This window comes from Grammomys surdaster, unplaced genomic scaffold (genome assembly GCF_004785775.1).
Source record: "Grammomys surdaster isolate TR1022 unplaced genomic scaffold, NIH_TR_1.0 139, whole genome shotgun sequence".
NCBI classification, from domain to species: domain Eukaryota; kingdom Metazoa; phylum Chordata; class Mammalia; order Rodentia; family Muridae; genus Grammomys; species Grammomys surdaster.
In genome coordinates, this window is record NW_021604597.1 from 6,062,504 (window position 1) to 6,077,925 (window position 15,422).

Below are 15,422 nucleotides of genomic sequence, written 5' to 3' on the forward strand. Positions count from 1 at the left end.
ACTGGTTGAGCCTGTATTCTGATTGCATATCATGAAGGAACTGCTTTAAATTTGTAAATTTGGGGGTGGCCTTTTACACAGAAATTACTGAAACAGAAACAGAATTACAGAAGTACTATACTAGTAAAGGCTTAAAATGTGAGGTACTGGCATTGGGACTAGGGAGCAGGCTGGGTTGGGTGTTACTGTGTGTGTGTCTGTGTGTGTGTGTGTGTCTACAGATTGCTGAGAAAGCACAAGACAAGCCCCCTGAGTGGTACAGGGGAGGATAACAAGGCTGCAGCCTTAAGTGCCTTCAAAGGACACAAATGAACTCATGTCCAAGGAACTCTCTAGGCAGATGGCTTAAAGTGACCAGGGGTGTATGGACAAGATCCTATGAAGGATAAGGACGAACCTGTTCTGGATTGAGACAAGGGTTTTAGAAACACAAAGGTCTACATTAAGATGGCAAAACATTCTCAAAACAAGATGCAGGCTCAGGTTGAGGGTCAGTTCCAGAGTAACCAACAAAATGTAGCCACAGGGTGAAGCTCTATTGGGCGTAGACGGTCTACTGGGAGCTACGTGAAGAATACAGAGTGGTGGGCACAGAGCTGTACAGCTACACACTGAAGTCTACAGATCTTCTAGGCACTGCCTCCTGTCTCAAAAGATTTGAGTAAGTTTTTTTTTTCTACTACAGAACTATGATTAAATATACAGAGTGGCTGCAAGATTTTATAGCTGCTGGACCATCAGGCAAAGGGACCTTGGCCCCACTTCCTACAAGCAAGCAGGCAGAAAAGTCTTCGACTGCAAGGAGAGGCAAAGAATGAAAAAGACTGACTCAGAGGGCAAAGCCAAGGCCCCAGAGGATTGAGAGAGTCATGGGGCACAAAGAACAGCTGAGCAGACCCTGCTGGCTTTGGTCTCCTTTCTACCTGCCTGTGTGAGGGCTTTTGAAAATTTCCTCGTGTCTGGGGAACTCCTTTCCAAAACAAGCTGCTTCGAGCACTTAGGGAGCCAACCAAAAGCAGGGCACAGCTGCTTGGCTTCCATACAGACATGCTAGACAAAGCTCACCAACGAGGGTAACTGGCCTGCTCACTGTACACACCCTCACTGCTGTTAGATAGCATCTATTTAAGGAAAAATCCAAGGAGTTTAAATTTTGCTAAATGAAAAACAGTACAGAAAGATACAGCATATTATTAAAGAAATGGCAAAGTGGATATTGTAACAGGCATTTTGTGTCTGCAAATGTGATTTCTAGTTTATTTTAACAGCTATACTAAAACCCCATGGTACAGTTAATAGTAGTATACGCGTTCTGTCAAAAATAGGAAAATATCCTCAAACACAATTTCTAATTTATAAGCTTATGACAAGTTCAAGCTGCTGAGAAATTGGACTGGAAAGTATGTCTTAGGATGATAGAAGACCACTATTAACACTATCATAATTGTGTACCTACTGCATCAAACCTGACATTTCAGTTTAATATATTTTGCTGAGAGCCGTACCATTTTATGGCTTCCTGGTGAAATCAAATCTAACCCAGACGTTTTCACTTTCCTAATATAATTCACTGTGAGGTTTTAAAGCTGCCAGTGCTTTTCTATCCTTTTCCCAAAAGATTGATGCTTGGGCATCTGCTAATTCCACGAGAGCTCATAATGGGTCACTGAGGCAGTGTGAGCACCTCCATTAACTACATTAATTTACACTATGTCACCTTAATGACACTGTGTCACAGCACCTTTTCTAACATCTACATAGCCATTCAGAAAGTAACATAACAACTTCAGAAGGTATTATGGAAAATTAGTGTAAGAACATCTCTAAATGGAATATCTCTGCTAGCAGGGCATGGCTGAAGGAAAGAAATTTAAAATCAAAATACAATTTGACTCCACTCCTGGGGCCTCTCCTCAGAAGTCACTTGGGCAGCTCCCCTTCCTACCCAGCTTGGGTTCATTAGCACAGGAAGAGACTGACATTAATGGAGAGAGACAGAATAAAACCATCTACCACATTCTCAGTCTTTCCTGCAAGGTTGTCTAAGTTAGTAGATAGTGCAGATAGTTTTCTTCTTTGGAAACAGAATCACATTTCCCTAAAAACAAATCAGTTGCTATATACAGAGTAGAGACAAGAACTAAAAATCGATGCTCCCGTAGCTAGTGGGATTATTATTCTTAGTAACTCACCCTTCCCTGCCAAGTCGGTCATTATTTTAGAGTGAAAAATGCCTTAATTAATGTCTGGAATCAACTTTTAAAAGTTTCAACTCACCACTAATTATTTTTAAGGACTCCATATATCCTAACATTTTGTCATAAGACCCACATCCCGGTGCTGTAACAGAAAATATCAGAACAAATGTGCACAAATGTGATTGGTAACATATATACAGAGAGAGAGACACACATACACACAGTATACAAACTCACAGGTGTGCATACACACATGGAATAGAAGCCATAGTACCTGCTATTTCTTTCTTTTTCTTTTTGGTTTTTTGAGACAGGGTTTCTATGTGTAGCCGTGGAATTTGGAATTTACTCTATAGACCAGTCTGGCCTCAAGATCTGCCGGCCTCTGTCTCCCGAGTGCTGGGATTAAAGCTACTGTCCAAAATGCCTGGCTTCTGTCTGCAATTTCAAAGATTGTTTCCAACCATTCAGAAGCCACAAGACCAACATCCCAAACAGGCAAACAACATGTGTCACCTTCTAGTCAATAAGTGTAGCAAAGTGCTGTGTGGTTGCGGAAGGGCAGGGGAACTCAGAGGCAGTGCTGCCCACACCTGGGTGTGCTCCTAGAGCAGCAGCAGCCATACTACTTCCAACAGGATGACTTGCGGGTGGGGAAGGAGCAGTGTAACATATGGCTTTAGGGAGGGAACTGTCATCACTGGGGATGATGGTTTGATAATATGTTTAAAAATTAAACACGCAGATGGCCTTGAGCCACTGGCCCCATTATTAAGAGTCACCCTCTGCAAATACATACAAGATACACAGAGCTCCATTCCAGGAGGCTCTCTTCAGCTTTGACCTTCACAACTGTAATAGAGGATACTCCAGGACACAGAAGTACATTTCTCTCTGTGTGTGAACATGCAGGCTTCCTGAAGAAAGAGACCTCAGAATATAAACACACAGTATGCAAGGGAAGGGTGCTGATCAGGGAGAAATGATGAAGCGGTCTACATAATGTCAAGGCAGCGATCTGCACTGCTTATAAACCAATTAAGTGTGTGGTAGAGTATGGGGGCTGGGGTCCAGTATAGCTGCAGAGAGGTTGTTTAATGACTGAAATGCAACTTGCTGAGGTGTCTGGTAGTTAAAGCACTGACCCAGTTCTTAGGATGGAAAGGAAAGTTGGGAAGTGTGTTTACATCAATAAATTACAAATGACTGTCTTCACATATGTGTGGGCATGTGAGGGTGGACCTCTGAGTTAAGTAAAATGCTGAGTCTTTGTTGTTACGATGCTAGGAATAGAGAGGATGTATTTCCACTTGAAATAGTTTGACAAAATAAGGATACAGCTCTGGCTTAAGATGGTAATCTTCAGTTATATAAAAGAATATTTAACTTCCATGAAAATTGCTCATCAGGTGATTTTGTAAACATGAAGTTGAGATACTGAGCCCATGGAGTGCCTTCCAGCTCCCAGTTTTTGTCTTGTTCTCCAGGTGTGCTAAACAAGAGTGGGCCTCCCTATTTCCTCAGCAGTCAGTGTGAATGATGCCCTATGGATATTTTAGATTAAGTTTTAGAGAAGTTGAGGCTGTTAGACAGATGTGGTTACCACATATAATTCAGCAGCGCTTCAGGTGAAACTTTGCCTTTTCTAAATGTAAATACTCTATACATAAGACTGGCTCTCATTCCCCCTCATAGAATAAGTAAAATGTGGATGTGCTACATTCTGCTTCCACTTACTTTGTGACTTGCTTTGTAAGAGAAGTGAATGCAGAGCTTACGTGCACTCAAACATTCTTCTCTGTCTGCCGACACTGTATTGCTCTGTATACATGTTTTGGGCAGCCACAGATATGCAAATCAAACAGCTGAGTTTAACTGGCTTCTTTCGGGAGGACTAAGTCCTAAACTCAGTGACATCTGACAGTTTTGCACTGAGCGGCAGTGGAAGGGAAAAGCTCTATAAAGAAAAAGGGCTTAAAATGAGAAACTTTACTTATAACTGATCATGTGATCTTACTATCAGAAAGGGAGAGAAAAGAGAAAGCACATTTTCCTCATGTATCAATCAAGGCCATGTAATCCTTTTCTTTTCCTTAAAAAAAAGAACACATATCAACAATTAACAAATGTTTGTATTTAATAATAGTTAAAGATTGCTCTGCTCTCTTTTTGAGCATTGTGTGTACTGGTTCAATCTAATATGTATTGTTGGACAGTATCCCCAGGCAGTCAAGTAAAGGGTAAGGCTGTATAGAAAGGCCTGCATTTTAAATGGGTCTTGTCATTAATGCTTTATTAATTGCCCCAGGCTACACAAACCCAAAGCTGGGCCAGATATAATACTATGACACATTAAGGTCAGATCCAATTCCCACTGTGTTTTATGCAATGGGCCAAATATTGAGTGAACAGCAGGAAAGGTAAGTTATGGGATTCTTGTCTCCATCTCATGCTTATGCCATCTGGAATAGAGAGGGGTTTGTGAAATAATGAAAACACCTTAATGAGCCAACACTAAAAATCTCGAGTTACTTTTTGATGGTTCTTAATTGAAGTTACTGGTTATTAACAAAAACTCCTGTGCAGATGTGGAGTACCTCCTTACTAGTTATGGTTAGGGAAAGCCTAGATGCCCTAAAACAATGCTTTTGCCATTCTTCTTAGTTGGACACTAGAACTAGATGATAAGATCCAATCGCTAAAGACACCATGCACCTTGACTGTATGATTTAGAGAAATCAAGCTGCAACTGGGCTGCAAGCCTCCTCCAGCTAGCTTTCCAAGTGCTAGAAGATGCTATATGGGCTGCTGGGGAAGAAATCTGGCTGTGAACCCTACAAGTTCCAATGCCAACCTCATCCATTGTCAGGTCCGGCTCATTTGGGCAATGGTGGTTAGGATACTACTCTGACTGTGTTTAAGGCCCTCACTTATTCATGTAATTTTCGGGTGGTTTCTGTCTCACTCTAGCCTGACTAGCTTTCCCCCCACCCCAAACACACAGAACCCTGGTAATTCCTATGAATAAGCTGTGGGTACTCTGCTCGGCAGGTGCTGAGCCATTCTAACCTACATCCCAGCCATACCCTTGTTACTTGCCAACTGAGTCTTGCTCTGTTGGCTCTGCTGCATGTGTGTCCTCTGGGCGATTTTTCTCTTGGCCACGTGCTCATGGTCCATCATGCCTCATGGAGACCTCCTTCTCCTACCTCTTTCTCTTCATGGTCCCTGCCCAAGATCTCCTGCTTGACCTCAAGTCCTGCCTTCCTCTCTCTCCAGCCCAGTCACAGGCTCTAGCCTTTTATTATCCAATCAGAGATCACTGGGGAGGATTCTTTACAGTACACTGGTCAATACAACGCCCGTATCCAGACTGCACCCTTATTTTAGGGGTATTTCAGAGTTCAGCATCTGAATACACAGCGTACAGGACCAACCCCAACATTCGCCACAAGAAGGAGTCCATACCTGGTAATGTAAACCTTCCCAAAAGCCCACAGTGAGGAGCTTGACTCTGTTGTTTAGCAAGTGTGTGTCAAACCACCTTCTAAATGCATGTTTATATCCAAAGACAATTACTACGTCCAGCCTTAATCAGAGAAACTTCTCTTTCCAGTAAGCTTCCAGGAGGCAAAGACTCATGGCTGTACAAGGTGCTGAGAAAAAGTAAGAGTTGTGCTCAGCCTTAAATAAGGCATTTCTACTATCCCCTAAGGCTCAGGGAACACTGGGGAAGGAGACATAGAAAGATAGGGAGAACCAGAAGGAATGGGAAAGACTGCAAAATACCACCTTCTAGGTAACTACAGTCATGAACTTTCAGAGATAACCAATGACTACACCATGTTTGCACATGAATGGGCCCATCAACAGTCAGGATGGAGGAGGGTCAGTGAGCCCTACCCTTACTGCTGAATCATTTCCTATGGGTTAAAGACAAGAGGGAAAATAACTTCTTTCTGTTATGTACCCACTATTGACCACCCCACCGGGCTCCAGTGGATATTCCCAATATACTAGTCACATAGATGATCCTGGTGAAACTAAATGAGTCATACAACAACAACAACAACAACAACAACAACAACAAAAATAACAGATTTTCTTTAAGATTAGATGCAGCATACAATTTCAGTTAGCTGGAGCAAAGCTGCAATTATATATATATATATAATCTCACTTTAAAAATAAAAATTTCAACAAATTTTAGAGTTCTGTGACTATAAATGATAAACTATATACCTTGACATCGGATGTATCTCTCTGACTGGTTCTCCATGACCTTGCAATGGATGAGAAGGTTCGGTCTGGATGGTCAAATTTCCCATCATTTGCATTGAGGAAGAAGGTTGTGAATGGCTCCTAAATAAAGAAAAGAATCAGTCATTGGATCATTTGAAACACAGCTACAGTCATTTCTTTGTTAAAACAAAACAAAATAAAAACAAACAAACAAAGCCCCCAGCATCTGTGAGGCCTTCTATGGGAAGAAGAAATATGGAGCCCAGGGTAAAGGCCTAGACCAAGGTGTCAGATGTAGGTCTGGGCTGACTCTGCCATTGCAGACCACTGCTCCACAGCCTGGAATGCCCTCTTGTCAAGGGCAGCCTTGCTTATACACTGAAGGCTAAAATCAGCCATAGGCCTAAGTCAGCCTGCTAACACAAAGTCTTGGTCTCTGTGGAAAAACACTGAACAGATGGCTATAAGACCTTGTAAACAAGTAGCTTTGGTGGAAATTTACCAGCCTGGATAGTCATAGACCTTGTGGATAGGAAGCCTTGGTGGATAGTAAAAACTTAGATAAGCACAAGTGATTCACAGACAGAGTCATAGTGACCTGTTCCCTGAACCTTCACCCAGCCGATACCATGTTCTGGAAGATATCTGTACTCCCCCTGAAAACACCTACACTCCTGCATCATCCTCTTCCCCACATCCTGCCTTTCTGTGTTTATAACTCCTGTGTGAAAAAGTAAAAATTAGCGGTTTGATCAGCCTATAGACAAGCCATCCTTTGTGTTTGCCTGTTTCCCCCATTCTCTCCTCCAGGTGATCTCTCCAGACCCTGTTCACTGTCCTGCTGGACAGACATCCCCTGGCCTCACAGGCATGGTTTTCATCTGCAAAGTAATGAAGTACCTTACTATCTCTCTGTAAATGGTTCTCATAGCATTTATAAGGGAGATTTTCTTTCCCTCCCTCCCTTCCTTTTTTTTTTCTTTCTTTCTAGTAGTTCAGCTTGAAGGGCTGACAGGCCTAAGCATTGCAAACAGGGCACTGCACTGCCAGGTCTTGCCCACCCCTCTTCTCTCCCCATTTCTAAACCATTAGATCAAATTCCTAATGCTAGCCACAAAGGTCTATTCCCTTATTTGGCCACCTCCTTATGCCTGACTAAAAGTCTAAGGTACAACTGTTGAAATGCCAAGTTCCAGCAATCAAAATTCATTATTTGGCTACACTTGCAAACCTGTCCAAATCAGGACTTACCAACTCACCCTAGCACAGATCTCCCCCTTTTCTCCTTAAAAATCACTTCTGGATCAACTTCTGGATCGAGCTGCTACTTGGACTGCATTCCGCACTATGAAAGTGCCTCTGTCTTTCTCATTCTCTATTTCTCCTTCGATACTCAGCTTAACTCCTGGAGCATAAAGATTCTTCATGACCTAATCCAACTGAATAAGGAACGAACTAAAGTGAACACAATTAAGATCAGACATTCTACTACTCTGTGACTGGTGCCTTTGATTAGCATGTCTATTAATCAGGACATCATCTATAGCTGGAGCCCTCGAGATAATGCCATCGAAACAGCTGGTCTGCAGTTTTTAGGTTGAGCAGGAGACATTGCTTTTGACAACATTAAATTTGCCTCCAAAACAGGTAAATAATATTCATTCTCACTAAGGAGAATGAATTCCTTAGGTACCTACAAGAAGAACAAAGGCAGATGTGTATTTCCCTTGGCATATTTAACCCTGTACTCCAAAGCTGATGATGGGAAGGATCAATGGCAAAGTTTATTCCCAAGTTTGATGGTTTTAGTTGGCAGGGCATTTTCCTAATTGTCTCTTTTCTTTAATACACATCTCTATTTGCTTCTTAACCTGTTACACATCACTTTTGTCCCTTTACGTTCCTTTTCTTGCCATTAATCTTAGATGTGGCCATTGGGCAGCAACCAGAAATATAAATACCTTTCAGGATCTTCCTGAAATTTAGTGTGAATAGGTGTCATCAATTTTCTAAGTCTGTAATATATCATCTTTAATTTTGGATGAGAGAAAAGTCAGATGGAAGAGACAAGATCATGAATGATAAACAAATACAAGAAAACGGGGGACTAATTACAGTACCTGAAAATCACATGCGTAGGCTGGAAGTCTAGCCTGTTAAGATTTTAAGTTACGTGAGAGACAAATGAATATCACTAAAATTAGGAATAAAAACTGTCTGACGTGTCTCCTAGTGATTAATTTGCTTTGTAGATTTTTTTAATTTACTAATAAAAGTCAGATAGTAAATGTGGCATATGTAATCATTAAATTAATCAAAATTGGACTATTAAAAATAAAAAAATAATACTGATAAATTGAGCAAAATATTCCTAATTAATTTTAAGTTTTGATTGCCCAATTTACTTATTTTTGGTAAGTTCCTTTATGTAACTCTGTCATGTAACTGCCTCTGTTACCCCATTTCTATAAACTGACAATAATCTTTGGGATAATTATATGAATTAGCTAAGATTAAATGAAAAAAACAAAGAGAAAGCTTGATATACCTTACCTGACACCAAGTTGTCAAGCCAACTACCAGTCTGGAACCAGCCTTGTGTACCCAGACTGGTGTTACTGGATCCCTCCAAAGGCACTGGCCACTTTCCCTGCCTTGTAACCACTACAGACCAGTTAATTCCAACCTAGAAACACAGGATTTCCTTTCCTTTCTTTTCCTTCACTCCATCTAAAAGCCAAAACTAAACCCTAACTGTAGGTAATCACAACAAAGGGAAGATGCAGATCAGAAGTGATGTGGAATCATATAGAGAGGGAAGGAAGCAGGTCCATGCTGAGACACTCTTGTGCTATATCCTGCTGTCTGTCTGGGCTGGCATCCTTCACACTGTCTCCCAGGCAGGTGTGTGGCTCCCTTCAGTGTGTGAGCATGCTCAAGGCCACACTTCCATGAAGTGGAGGCATGATTATCTGAGGCCTGAGATCTATCTTTCTCCTATTTCTTTTGAAAGAATCCAACAGTAACTCTAGAAATCAGTCCACATTTTCTACTAATTAACCTGCACGCCTTCTGTGTGCCACACTTCTGATTAAATATCATCTGCTTTCCTCTAAGTGAATATGCTCTGCCCTTATGTGTCAGGAACACAGAGACTAGTTTTATTCAGGTTAGTTTAACGATGATGCTCATAAAAGCACTACTGGCATTTTTACTAGAAACAGGTATTTTTAATGACATTGCAGTTGAGTTTCTAGGTTAAATTTCTAAATAATCTGTAATTATAAAGAAAGTTCTAAATTATGAATAATGCATGTAGAAATTAAAATTTTGAATATTATCTACTTAACTCCCTAAGAATCATTGTTACTAAATGTCTAAAGAATTAGCTTAGCACAAAAGGGATGAAAACACTGTGTCAACCAGGGAAACTGGTCACTGAGGGCTGCAGTGGTCAGTGAGTACTATGTGATTTTTCTGTGGTGATGTCTCCAGTCCAGAAAGGACAAAAGTCCAAGCACATGGTCCCTTATATATTAGTTGTCATAAGAATCCCATCTTGGATTGAAGGCTCCTTCAGCTCCTTCAGCATTTGTCTGGCAGTCATTAATTAAAGTCTTTCTGGAGCCTGGCAAGTCAGACAAGTGACTTCACTGGTAGTTTGCATAAAAGTATGTTCTTAATTTAAAGTAATGAGGTGCATAGCTAATTATCATTTTTATGCACTTATCATCATCAACATACTACATATATTGACTGATAATGAATTTAATGACTGTAGGTCTAAAAGGCTAAAAGGCAGAGGACAGATACTTACTTTAATACGTATTATATTTTATGAACAGATTCTTAGTGACACAAATTGTAATGCATTTTCTACTTCATAAAATCCTTAGGATAAGAGTGAAGAAAGCAAGTTTCCCTCAGCCATTAGTTGAACACTCCTTAAGCTGTTCAACCACAGAACTCTAGTACCTTGCCTCTGACAGTTTGCCATGAGGCATTTGAGCTACAAGAATCTTCATAAAAGCGACTCTACCCATGTTGTCTGATACAGCAGCTAACAGATGCTATACTGTGCTAGAAAATGGCATATTTCTTTGGATTCCAAAGCAAGTTAAAAAATATTATACATTGCATAAATAAATTTTTATTGTTTACATGATCAAAAAGTGACATTTTGGGTATGCTAGGTTTAAATTTATGAGACTAATTCCACCTGTTTCTTTCCCTTTTCTGAGGGCATGGGAAGCTGTGAACCATTCAGGGGGTTCCTGTGAGGCTGCACTGCCTTGTGTACAGTGGACAGGGAAGATCACTGTCAGGCCCTTACTTGTCCTGTGTTCCATCCACTGAAACAGCAAGTCAACCAGAGGACCGTTTGTGCTTTGTAACTGGAGGAAAGATTTAGCTTACTTGGAAGAGAAAAATATTTTAAAAAATCAGGTGGTTGAGTAGAAGTGTTTTTCTTTTAATAAGTTTTGCTAGTATGCCTCCAGATTTGACTAAATGACATTCACAGAAAACACGTAACATCACTGTGACTTATTTTAAGATGCATCAAATATTACTCTTACTTAAATCTCAAGGTGGCACAATTGATACATTTATTATTATTGTTTTCACACACAGTTCTGGATGTTTTTCCACCTCCAAGAAACCTGAGTGAGCCCCACTCCCAACTCCTAAGCGGCGGCTCAACAAGGTGGTGGCATCTCGGACATTGATGAGGTATGAAAAAGCCGCATGAGTGAAAACATTTGGTTTCAGTGTTTTTGAAAGCGTTTCTGCTTCTGGGGCTTCTTGTGGACTGGAGGCAGACTACCTTGATGGCTTGTGGAGGGCAGTTCTTGGGCTGCTTAGGTACAGCCACATTTCATTCTTGGCTCCCATAACAATCAGCAAGTGGAAATTACAGACACTCTATCCCCCTTGATTTTAAGTCTATGCTTCCTGTACTGATTTCTGTCTGCTTGCTAAAAAGTCATTCTCACTAGTGTCAATAAAGACTGGAAATTTAGTTTTATGGCCTAATCACTGGTGACCTGAGAAATGAATTTATCAGTCATTTTGTTTTATTCTCTGCTATCTTATTTCTGAATATCAAACAATTAAGACCACCTTTTATGGCTGTGGCAATCAGAAATCAGCTATCCTAAATCTTGATTGGTCAGCTCTGTAGTCTGCTCAGTTCTGTGGCTGGAGCCACAGGATGGATTCCATGAATTCCCTTCGGGAACTCAGAGGGAATCTTCTCTCACCTGAATGTGAAGGACACTCTGCAGGAGTGCAGGATCTGACTAGTTAGGCTTGGCCACTAATTATTAGAGTCTAAAATACAGTTAAGATTTTTCTTAACTTGAAACTTCACACACTTAAGCTGAATCTTGGACAGATAAGCTGAATCTTGTGCATGTCTGAAGTCCCAAAATTTGGGAGGCTGAGCAGGAAGATCACAGGCTTGATAGTTCTTGGACTAACTTAAAAACCTTGGTCTAAAAAAAGAGACCATACCTTTATATCTTTACTTCTGTATGGAGTTAGTTCCTCTTAAGTAAGTTTTGGGTTTGTTCCATCAATATATTAGCTGATATGAAATTAAGGATGAACACCAGCGGGTCCTTTATGACTGACCTGGGAGTACTGGGTCGGACAGGATTAGGATTTGGAACAGAGTAGCTCTTCAGTTTGTGCTAATCCCCAGCTCAAAAATAAGTACATGGATTTAAGTAACCTGCTTCCTAATCTGATTCTACAAAAAAGATCATACATTAAAAGAACAAAACAGCAACATCCAAACCAAACCAAACCAAACCAAACCAAACCAAACCAAACCAAACCAAACCAAACCAAACCAAACCAAACCAAACCAAACACAAAGCTATGTGCGGTTGTGCATGTCTGAAGTCCCAAAATTTGGGAGGCTGAGCAGGAAGATCACAGGCTTGATGGTTTTTGGGCTACGTGGCGTTCATTTTCTGCTCACTGGTCTCTCTAGTCATTAAAATGAAAAACAAATGTACTAGATTTTCATGTTATTTACTAACATTGCAAACCCTGCAGTTAGAGGCAGCTGAGTTAAGAAGATACTTACAATTCGAACAAGCCATGACAGGGCGGAAGTGGCCGTTGAGTAATGTGTGTTGTAGTGGTAGGGTGGGCTTTGATCATCTTCCCATGTCTCGTAGCGCTCTGCGTAAAACACTGCTCTCTTTGGGTTCAAAGCACCAATTGGCTGTAAAAAGATAAAAGAAATGTTCTGTTCCATGTAGTAACAGCAAACATTCTAGACGTTCAGACTTATCCTGAGAGTAGTCCAGCACTAATGGAACTCAGGTTCCCAGGTAGGTGCTTTGTGAAGCCGGTATGATCTGTCCTATCTGGACTTTGGAGGATGACATAGGGTATTTTCTTCTCCTGAAAAGCACATGTTAACTGTTAGACCATGCCTCCAAACTTCTTCACACATCTAAACGTTAATGATTCTTAGAACATCCTCACTGTATAAAATGAGGACATGACTGCTCCAAGGTATGGTTGAGGGGAAGGTTTTTATTGTAGATATGGGTGAGAGTATAGCCATAGGCATTTGGAAGAGTTCAGAGCGGGGCATGAAAGGAGTAGACAGCCAGCAGAATGCCAGGGCCTTGAGAGGAGAGGGGACGGGGTAGGAGGGGTGGCTGGGGCGGGGGGGGGGGGGAGGAATGGAAGAGAAGAAGAGAAGATGAGAGAGAGGAAGGAAGGGGAGAGGGGAGAACAGGGAGAAGGGAGGAAGGAGAGAAGACAGGGGAGATGGAGAGAGAGATCTTCTGAACTGAAATGGCAGGTTATATAGGAATAAAAAGTTGGGGAAAAGAAAGCCCTTGAGCTGGAGAAGTTCTGGGCAGAGGCTAGGGCTGGGTGAGAAGAGCCATTGGTAATGAGTGAGCCTAAAGGCCAGCCTTTGCTTTAGTATGCTAATAAGAACCTTAGATAACCCTTTGTCCCCAGTTTCTCTGGGACACTTGTGAGTGCGAATAACAATTGGCCTTAGTTCAATTTTCTGTCTGGTTTTGGTTTCTTCATATGGGGAGTCCACACTTACCATTTGGGTACAAGTAATTGTTTTCAGTTGCGTACTGTACAAATAAGTGTTTACATGGAGAGTGAAAATGTTAAGTATATCAGGCTTTACCCCAAAATTTAATACTACTGCTTAAATATGAAGTCCCCCAAAGGCTTAATCTTAGCGGAAGTCATAGAAAATTAGTGTTTCAATGGGACATATAATGTTACACAAGAGAGAAAAATTCGTTTATAAATTGCTGTGAGCCTTTTCTTTTGGTCCCAGAAGACTAATTTAAACCACACAGTGATGTCAGCGGTTAGAGCTGCTAGAATTTCCATAATAAGCTCTTATTTGTAAGGATGCTTCTCCTGAATATTGAAATCATTTGTAAAGCATGTTCCTTTTATGTTAGCCTTTACTATATGAAGACCAAGATTAAATTACTATTTTTCTATAAAGGTGTTCTTGGTTACAAGAGTATTAATATTTTAAAGTTCTAAAATCAATGATCTTCATTTTTGTGAATCTTAGAATTAAAGGATAACATTTCCGCTTAAACACTTCAACCCAATTTTGTGCTAAATTTCAACATTTACCTAAAAATCTTTTTATACAGATGTAAAAAAGGCAGATATTTTGTCAAACATTATGTAAAATTCTTAATATTTAGAAGGAATATAGCTGGGCAGTGGTGGTGCATGCCTTTAATCCCAGCACTTGGGGGGCAGAGGCAGGTGGATTTCTGAGTTCAAGGCCGGCCTGGTCTACAAGAGTGAGTTCCAGGACAGCCAGAGCTACACAGAGAAACCCTGTCTCGAAAAACAAAACAACAAAAAAATAAATTAAATTAAAAAAATTAAAAAAAAGTAACTTTTGTGTCTAATGAAAGGACAATTACTATCAAGCAGGACAAACAAAAGTTCTGTAACGACCTGGACTAGTCTCTCCCAGATGTTCGTGTGCAGACCTTTTCCTAACTCAGTGAGCTGTCTGAAAAGAGCTTTCTGTCTTCAAAGTGCTGGTAGATCTTTCAGTTGTAGAACAGGAGGATACTTACACTGATGCTGTTTGTTCTCTAAGACCCCACAAAACATCATGGAAGAAGGAAATGGCCAGTCCTCTAATCTCTTCTAGCCTTTCCCCTCAACTACTCCCCAAAGGATAAAGTAAATACATTTTCTATTTTGCTCATTTCACTGATGTTGGAGTTGGTACGAAACAGCTGCACTGTATTAATGTCTGCAAACCTCTCCTTTACTACTTAAAATATATTTCTGATTTGAAAGTTTGCCCAGTGAAGCTATAAATTTTCTGAAATAAAATGAAGTTTTCTGAAATAAAATGTAAACAATTTCATTTATACTTATTACTTTAAAAATCATTTTGTTTCTAGTAGTCAAGAAACAAACTTTTTAAAGAAAAAAAAAGCTTCCAGTTGTTTTGGAGAAGATGGCTCTCTTTCTTATTCAATCCAGAGAGGCATCAGATTCTCTCATGCCCCTGGTAATATGGGTCTACCTCTCTATCCATAAGGTTGAAAGTCTGGCATCATTTTAAAACGTCAGTGAGTATCACCTGTAAATCCCATACGAATCTAGTAGATGACTGTGGTGACAATTCTGGTGAAAACACACAGCTATATTTCCTGAGGCCTACACATTTAGTGGGCAATAGGAACCTGTCCCCTTTCCCATCAGTGGTGGCATTTCGAAACAGCCATTGCTGTGCTTTCCACTTCCAGAGTTTAAATCTTGATATTAGATTTGTTGCTGTTTGGAACACTGAAATGTTACATAAAACCATGCACAAACGGAAGGTAGAGACTAAAAATACGATTTCTATACCTTTTGCTTTTAGAAAGGACAGCAAACTTACATAACTTGCTATAGTGCTATTGATACAGTAAACTTACATAACTTGCTATAGTGCTATTG

At 40.5% G+C, this 15,422-nt stretch overlaps 1 protein-coding gene across 1 annotated transcript in view; it reads right to left on the reverse strand.

Moving 5' to 3' along the window:
• The window catches only part of Nbea (neurobeachin), a 513,393-nt gene that overhangs the window by 58,775 nt on the left and 439,196 nt on the right, over window positions 1-15,422 (reverse strand). The window contains exons 45-46 of the mRNA XM_028763470.1: window positions 12,535-12,675; window positions 6,441-6,560 (exon numbers count right to left, since the gene is read on the reverse strand). Coding sequence (XP_028619303.1) covers window positions 6,441-6,560; window positions 12,535-12,675 — 261 coding nt within the window. The remainder of the gene's footprint in view (window positions 1-6,440; window positions 6,561-12,534; window positions 12,676-15,422) is intronic.